General features: G+C 43.5%; 1 protein-coding gene across 1 annotated transcript; it reads left to right on the top strand.

Annotated features, from left to right (window-relative positions):
* The first annotated feature begins 579 nt into the window (after window positions 1-579).
* On the top strand, window positions 580-8,153 carry ALDH5A1 (aldehyde dehydrogenase 5 family member A1). Its single transcript, XM_062498648.1, has 10 exons — window positions 580-879; window positions 1,010-1,093; window positions 2,001-2,171; window positions 2,306-2,422; window positions 2,859-3,002; window positions 3,873-4,016; window positions 5,311-5,469; window positions 6,830-6,999; window positions 7,735-7,793; window positions 7,948-8,153. Exons 1-10 carry the CDS (start codon window positions 580-582, stop codon window positions 8,151-8,153), a joined length of 1,554 nt encoding a protein of 517 aa, XP_062354632.1.
* Window positions 8,154-8,508: the final 355 nt, after the last annotated feature.

The raw sequence follows: 8,508 nt of genomic DNA, 5'->3' as shown, positions 1-8,508 counted from the left end.
AGACCTTATCACAGTCTGCAACTTCCTCACCAAGGGAAGAGGAGGGACACACACTGATCTCTTCTCTGCGGTGATCAGCGACAGGACCCGAGGGAGTGGCACGAAGCTGTGTCAGTAGTGGTTTGGGTTGGGAATTAGGGGAAGGTTCTTCACCCAGAGGGCGGCTGGGCACTGGAACAGGCTCCCCAAGGAAGCGGTCAGACCAAGCCTGACAGAACCCAAGAAGCATTTGGACAACGCCCTCAGGCACACGGTGTGACACTCGAGCTGGACATCGATGATCCCTGCGGGTTCCTTCCAACACCAGAGGACATTTTTTGACCTTAAGCCTCCCCTCTCCCTACGAAGCGGGGGTCTCTATGTGGCGCGCGAAATGAAGCTCCGGGAAGCAGAAACTCCCCTCCCACCCTTGCCCGGGCAGACCGGGATCCCCTGCCCCGGTGCCCCCGCCCCCGGTGCCCCAGCGAGACGCCGCTTCTGGCCCGGCCCCTCGGCGGCAGCGGCTCCTCCTCCGGGGCGGCGCGGGCGGGCCGTGCACGGTGCCGGGGCTGTGCCGGGCCCTGTCGCCGGAGCGCGGCCATGGCCACAGCCCTCCTGCCACGGGGCGCCGCCGCCGCCCGCCGCCGCCTCCTGCTGCGCCCCCCGCCGCTCGCCCCGAGGCCGGCGCGGGCCGCCAGCCGGGCCCTGTCCGCCGCCCTGGTGCGCCGGGGCGGCCTGGTGGGCGGCCGGTGGGTGGAGACGGCCGCCGCTTTCCCCGTGCAGGACCCGGCCAGCGGCGAGGAGCTGTGCCGGGTGTCCGACTGCGGGGCGGCCGAGGCGCGGGCGGCCGTGCGGGCCGCGCACGAAGCCGGCGCCGCCTGGGGCCGCCTCCCCGCCAAGGTGAGCGGCCGCGGGAGGTGGCGGCGAGGGGGCCCCGGGGCGGTCCGGTCCGGTCCGGTCGGGTCTCCCGGGGCCTCGCTTCCCCGTCCCTGCGTGCGGCGGCCGCGGCAGCCTTGTCTCTCCCTCCCAGGAGAGGAGCGCGTGCCTCCGCAGATGGTACGAGCTGATGATGGAGAACAAGGAGGAGCTGGCGCGGATCATCACAGCCGAGAACGTGAGTGGGACGGCGGCGGTGGGCACGGGCACAGCCCCGTGCTGGCACTCGCGCCGGGGAACCCAGCACAGGCAGGCGAACAGTGACACCGAGCAAAACTGACAGCCGTCAGGCCCCCCCTCTCCCTGAGCGCTTCACCACTTAGCCACCGCGTCCTTTTTAATAACTTGGGGCATCTTGTGCGCTCCCATTGCTCTGCTAGGTCAGTGGGTGAGGTTTCAAAGGTTCCTCATCTGGACGTACATAAGGTGCGTTGGTTTGATGACATAGTACCTAAGCAGAGGAAACCAGACCCATGTTGTGCTTCATGGCATGCGAAAGCGTATGTACATCCACCTAAATCGAGGTCCTCGTGGCAAAAATGTTTGTGGCTGGGAAAAATCCTGCAAGTCTCCAAGTTGGATTCACACAGTCTGTATCACTGAGTAGTCTGGGAGCTCACAAACTGGTGTCCTTTTGGATAAACCCTTCCTGGAAAATACTTCAGCATCTCCTTTGTGGTGTCATGGCTGTTAATAGTCATTCAGTCCACAGGGTTCAGCCCTGGGGGTAGTCCAAAGCAATAATCCCAAAACAAATTATCCTGGTGTAAACTTGTAACTGTTTTGCCATTATTTGTGTCTTTCTTCAAAGTGGTAATAGCAGCTAATGCAGAGTTTGTAAATAAATGCATGCTCCATTTGCTTGTCCTGGGCAGGCATGAATCCAGGCACAGCATACAAATTATTGACTATACAATGATGGTATATTGAATCCACACAACTATTACTGCTGCAATCATATAAGTCTTGGAGATTGCAGTGCTTGTCAGAGGGAGGGGATCATAAAGAGAAACTCCAAAACTACTTGAATTTGTTTATACTCCATTTGCTATTTACAATGTATCTTCAATCTAATTTAATCAAAGGGGAAGCCTCTGAAAGAAGCGCAGGGTGAAATCGTGTATTCAGCCTCGTTTCTGGAGTGGTTTGCGGAGGAAGCTCGACGGATTTATGGTGATGTTATTCCAGCATCTGCAAAGGACAGAAGAGTCCTGGTGCTGAAGCAGCCAGTAGGAGTGGCAGCCATTATAACCCCAGTAAGCATAGCTGAACTCTTCTGCGTCACGTGAAGGTTTTGAGCTCATCCCCCGGTCCAAAATGTCACTTCTGCAATAACAGGAGGCAAAATTTTCCCAACTTTGATTGTACTATTATTTTTCTCTCTTCCTAGTGGAATTTTCCCAGCGCTATGATTACCCGGAAGGTTGGTGCAGCTCTGGCAGCTGGCTGTACAGTGGTGGTGAAACCTGCAGAGGACACACCTTTATCAGCATTAGCTCTTGGGGAGGTGAGCTTTCAGTGCTAAGCTTTACCTCAACAATGAACTGATACTGTAAACAGGGAGTCAGATCGGCTTGAAAGGTAGCTCTGGCCAGCTTCGTATGTGAAGAAAAGACAAACTGACTTGATGCAGGTATTTTAGTTTAGTGAGAATCTTTGCAAATTGCCTCTGATATGGTCTTAGAGCTTTGGCATGGATTGGGCCATTTTGATACTCAAAATATCCTTATATCTTTAATTTGGTTCTTTTGAACACACAGACAGCTTAAACTGAAGCAAAGCTGCTCTCAAGCACCTGTGCCACCTGATCCTAGTTGTGCTGAGCCCCTTTGGCTTCTGTCGACTTACAGAATGTTTTCTTCAAAACAATGAACGGTCATTAAGTGAGTATTCCTCTTACAAAATGCACTAATGATGCAAATTTTGTTTTTCTTTTGTTGCAGCTTGCAAACCAAGCTGGAATCCCAGCAGGAGTGTACAATGTTGTCCCTTGTTCCAGACAACAGACAGCAGCTGTAGGGGAAGTTCTGTGCACTGATCCATTGGTATCTAAAATATCTTTTACTGGCTCTACGGCAACAGGAAAGGTATATACATGGGCAGAATATCCTTGAAGATTATTACTGTGGTTATACTTGAAAGGTAGGGGGAAAGTGTGTGCCTTTATACAGAGCCTTCTTTTCTGGCTACTGTACACAGATTGTCCAAATAATTGTGTACCTCTTGAGATACTGCTTACATGTTTTTCACATCAGTACTTCACAGAAGGATGGCTGTCTGCAATTCTTGATAACTGTCCTTTATAAAACTATAATGTGAACAGTCCTTTACAAGATGTTCTTGGTTTATATCATAAAGCGACAACACACTAGTAAGAACACTGAAACTGAGTTTCAGAGGTGCCATTCAAGAATGGCTTCAACAGTTGAGAGAAAGTATAAGAGGAGTGAGGCCCTGGAATCTCTGGAATCAACCTTAGTCAATAAGCAATCTTATTGCCATCTCTAATTGAAACAGTAAAACAGCAGAATGTGGCTACAAAATGACAGACTTCTCTAGGATGGCTCTATGCAGAACGAAGAAAAGGTCTGGTATCAAAGCAAATCATAATACCAAATTCTGTCGGGTCTAGGAAAACTTTCATAATAGTCAAGATTTTTTTATCAAAAAATAATAGAACAAACAAAAAAAAAAGTTGATAATATTAGTGTATAAAAGCATGATCTGACCTGAAGTCGATCAGAATCTTTCTCTGCATTAGTCCTTGGCCAGAATTTCATCTTTAAGGATTTTAATGGATGAAATTGGTGTTTTTGTCATAGGAGATGGTCTAGCATTGTAGAGAAGGTGCAGATTATTTCCTTGCAAGAGTTAATTTTTCACTGCCTTGCATCCATGATTCCACTGTTCACATCGGTTAGAGGTACAGATGTGTGTGTCTCTTCTGTTGCCTACAGATCTTGCTGAAACATGCAGCTGGCACTGTGAAGAGAGTTTCCATGGAGCTTGGAGGACACGCTCCTTTTATTGTGTTTGACAGCGCCAATGCAGATCGGGCTGTTGCAGGAGCCCTTGCTTCTAAGTACAGAAACTCAGGACAGGTGAGAAATTTTTTTGCATGTTTCTAGACAATGAAGAGCTGTACATAAAATTTAAGCTGTAAATAAGCTATTTCATGTAAAAGGAAAGCATAGAACACTTCACTGTGAAGAGAAAGGTGATGCACTCACACATGGCTCTGGGCACTAAAGCCAATTACTAGCAAGTCTAAATAGCAATACTGAAATCCCATATATTTTCACAACATACGTGCTAGTCAGTAGCATCACTGCTAGAGAAGATGATCTTCTCTAGGACTCCTTGCAAGAGCTTGAGAAGTGATAAGGCATTTTTTCATATGTTTTGCTAACATCAAATTCATTGGAGAACTGGAGCTATGAATGACACTGTCTTGCTTCAGTCTGTTAAGACACTCACAGATTTTTTTTTTCTACAATGAGTAGCTTTAAAAAACTGATAGACAAGATTCAAGTGCGCATTGCTTCAAATATATTTCATTTAGCCAAAAAGGTTTTAAGAGCATCACTTTTCTGAACAGTCAGCTGAGTAGGGCTTGTGGACACTGTTCCAGCCTTACAGGTACATGTGAACATGAAGATGATGCACCCCAGCTTTTGAGAAACACCAAATTTTCAGTGGGTCTGGGATGTAATTTGGTAGGGAAAAGTTTACTTGAATAACATAAGAAGACATGACTAATCTTGGGAAGAAAGAAAAGAAGCAAAAGTGAACAAGGACCACTAAGGGATGAGACCCAGACTGGATAAGATCTGTCATAAAAGGCATCTCTGCTGCTGTAGAGAAAGATAAGTAGCTGTTCTTTTTCACGTACTGTAGCAATCAAAATAGGATGCAGTCAGATCAGAGGGGTAGCACAAATAAATAGACCATTGAAAGCACTTGGAAACAACTTTCAGGAAGAAAACAAACTCCAACTCAGGAAACAGAGTTAGAAAAAAAGAACCCAGACCACTAAGCATGATTTCATTTTTTGCTGCTCAGTCCAGCATTCTGCAGTCTTATTAGAAGGTATTTCTTGCAGCTTCTGGACCTTGACTGATCCATGTATCTGAGTCCACAAAACTCACAAATCATTTCCCCAGCATAAGTAACTTAGCAGTGTGACATATTTCACGCATCCACTGACAGCTTGTTGAAGTTGTATTTCTAAAGTGAAATGGGTGGTGACAGAAATAGCATAACTGGGCAACATCTTAGGATGAGGGAGGAGAGGCAGGGGACATCAGTCTGTGGCATGAAGACCAGCATGAATTAATGGATGGATTAAAAACAATATAAAATAATAGGATCTTGTCTTATCTTGTTTGTTTTCAGACTTGTGTTTGCACAAACCGTTTCCTGGTACAAAAAGGAATTCATGATGAATTTGTGGAAAAGTTTGCTAAAGCTATAGAGAAAGAACTGCATGTTGGAAATGGATTTGATGCAAAAACTACCCAAGGACCATTAATAAATGAAAAAGCAGTGGAGAAGGTATAAGTAAATATTTTAACATCCTAATTTTCTTTTTATGATTCATAAAATAACTTTACATTTATGTTTCACCTTTTTTCCCTTGTTTTATTAGAACATATTTGCAGTGTGGCTAGAAATGTGTTCTGTCCCCCAAGTCCCTGTGTACTTATAGACAAAGAGATGTGGACAGTTCATGTATCATCCCCCTGTCAGTAAGGGAAAGCAAGGCCTCCTTTAGGAGAAACTGATTCCTCCTGATTACTCCCTAGCTGTTCTTAAGTCCATTCACTGAAATTGGATACACTATGAGAGCTGTACATTGATCCTGCAGTTCTGAAGCACTGTGATTGACAATTTCTTTTGAGGAACAGTGGATTTTTTTTGTTTGTTTGGGTGGGTTTTTTTTTTATTTTTTTGACAAAAGCTAGGCAGAATAATTTATTTGGGTTAAAAATGCCAGAACACTGGTTGTTGTAATCACTTGACACTTCATGTGCATGGTTTGGGTCTTCTGTTCTGGGTGACCTGCAACTCCAGGAGTATTTCTTTTCTAACAAAACCTAATAAGTCACATCTTCTATAGTATTTCACTCTTCCTAAGGTTAAAGACTATTGAATCAAGTGGACCATACTTACTAAGATATTACAGCTCACTTGCATGTAGGCTTGGTTTGAATTCATTCAACGTGAATGCTGCCAGATTCTCTTTATAAAATAATGGGAAAATATTCAGTTATTTGGGAGACGAAGGATACAGTCCTTAAATTTCTTTCCTTCATGCCTTCCCTTCTTGCATCACAAAAGTGTAGTGTCTGTATTAGGTACAACTATATAAACAAATAAACAAATGCTGTATATAGTCACTTTCTGTAATTTCTGCAATTTCAAAGGACAGTATTCTAGGTGGAGATTGCTACTTTAGTTTTCTTCTTACTTTGTTGTCTGTAGATGAATTGTAAATATAGGGGATACAGAGAATCATAAATGTAGGAAAATGTTCTTGCCAGTTCCATCTTGAGAGTTGTTTCTTTTTCCATGGCAGTCATATACTTCCTTTCCATAGTGCTTGATCACTGATAGAAGATTCAGTTTTTAGTCCTGCAAAGTCTTTTTCTCACATTAGGTGTAGGTTTTTAATTTCTACAGAAAACTGGGCTGGAGACTACGTTCATAATTTATCCCTCTGAAATTATGTCAGACTGAGAGAAATAAGAATTGAGGAGAAATTAGATAATATTGCAAATGATCCTCAGCAAAGTGTAAACCTGTCCTCAAAATTTTCTGTTAAGTATTGGGAGAGTATTATTTCTTCAGTGGAAAATGTATTATTGATAATTCTTAAATGCTGATTTTAAGATTTTTGTTATGCATACCTCAGGTAGAGAAACACATTAAGGATGCAGTTTCTCAAGGAGCATCTATAGTGGCTGGAGGGAAACGACACAGCTTGGGGAAGAATTTCTTTGAGCCAACATTACTTACTAATGTTACAACAAAAATGCTTTGCACCCAAGAGGAAACATTTGGCCCTTTAGCACCAGTTATCAGGTAAGATTATTAATTCTACATATTAAAGTTAACAATTAAAAAACCAATGAAAGATTACTTTAAATAAACAAGAATTGAAAGACAAAAAAATATTTTCTATGATCACACAAGTCTTGTAAAAAGACTGGGGTACACATGTGAAAACATATTTTGGATATATGGCTTGTTTGTTTCTTTTTCTTGACCTGATCTTATCATCTCAGCAACCTTTTGAAAATTAAAGTATCTCAATGGTTAATCAAGGCTAGATAGCAGCAAAACCTACATTGGCTTCATGATCTGTGGTATGACATAGGAAACAGGACTTTTGAGTTTGTCATGTGATTTGCTAGTCCTAAGCTTTTCTGACAGAGGATGACTTGAAGCTGTCTGCTCTCCTTAAAGCCTTCCCTGCCTTTGTCCAGAGCAGTTGGATGTGATGGAAGAACATACAGTTTCTCTCAGAGTTGAGCGTGCTGTATAGTTTGGGAAATAGGTAGGCTAACCCATGTGAAGTAAATGTCTCAGTAGCATCCAGCTACCTAGGGGGGATAAAGGCAATCTTAACTTAAACTGTAGTTAAGAGGTAGACACTTCAGTGTGTCAAAATGAAAGTCAAATTAGCTTTTTATTGTACACTTTTGGGAAAAATAAATTGACATTGTAATTCCCGGTAGGACTGCTTCTTGTGGATAGGTCAGCAAAACAGCAGGTGAACTGCAGGCCTCATTTTTATTTTTCTCTTTCTATTGACAGATTTGACACTGAAGCAGAAGCTGTTGCTATAGCAAATGCAGCTAATGTGGGTTTAGCAGGTATGCTTCTCTCTCAGATAAGTGCATTTCTGTGGTTTTGTGAGCTTTAGTGCTATGGGGTAATGATTTTGAATGTCATTAAGTCTCTTTTTCACAGTCTTCTGCAATTGTTCTTACTGATTTTCACTCCTCTATCTCTGTGTCTGCATGACAGGGTATTTCTACTCCCAAGATCTAGCTCAGGTCTGGAGAGTTGCAGAACAGCTGGAAGTTGGAATGGTTGGTGTTAATGAAGGCATAATCTCGTCAGTGGAATGTCCTTTTGGTGGGGTAAAGGAGTCTGGCTTAGGGCGAGAAGGTTCAAAATATGGCATTGACGAATACTTAGAAATAAAATATGTCTGCTTTGGAGGATTATAAAAGCCTTCAAACAGCACAATCCCCCAACATGGGAAAGGGTGCTGTTGTTTTAATAAGCTTCTTGAGCCAGAAATGTATGAATGAACTTCTACCTTCTTTAGAACTAGTCAACCCTGTCCTGTGTGTGTATAGAGATATCTACAGTAATCTATGCTGCCAAATATTTTTACATGGTCTTTGTTTATACATCCAGTTTTTCAGCAATGTGATCACAATGTCCATTATTTTTAGTAATGAGTAGGGATATACATTTATTGTTCTTAGATTATCCCTGTGTAACTAGGAGAGCTTTGAGACTTGTGCATAATGAAAACAGATTGTAACCTATGGCAAGGGAAACTAGACCACCATTTTT

Source organism: Cinclus cinclus, chromosome 1 (assembly GCF_963662255.1).
Source record: "Cinclus cinclus chromosome 1, bCinCin1.1, whole genome shotgun sequence".
Classification (NCBI taxonomy): domain Eukaryota; kingdom Metazoa; phylum Chordata; class Aves; order Passeriformes; family Cinclidae; genus Cinclus; species Cinclus cinclus.
The sequence above is the reverse complement of the archived record's forward strand: the minus strand, read 5'-3'. Positions and strand labels throughout refer to the sequence as shown.

What these genes read in the sequence shown, in the direction of transcription:
- ALDH5A1 (XM_062498648.1), top strand. Translation starts at nt 580, where the DNA reads ATGGCCACAGCCCTCCTGCCACGGGGCGCCGCCGCCGCCCGCCGCCGC. An exon ending in TGGCAGCCATTATAACCCCA is followed by an intron (nt 2,172 to 2,305) that starts GTAAGCATAGCT and finishes CTCTCTTCCTAG; the next exon opens with TGGAATTTTCCCAGCGCTAT. An exon ending in AGTACAGAAACTCAGGACAG is followed by an intron (nt 4,017 to 5,310) that starts GTGAGAAATTTT and finishes GTTTGTTTTCAG; the next exon opens with ACTTGTGTTTGCACAAACCG.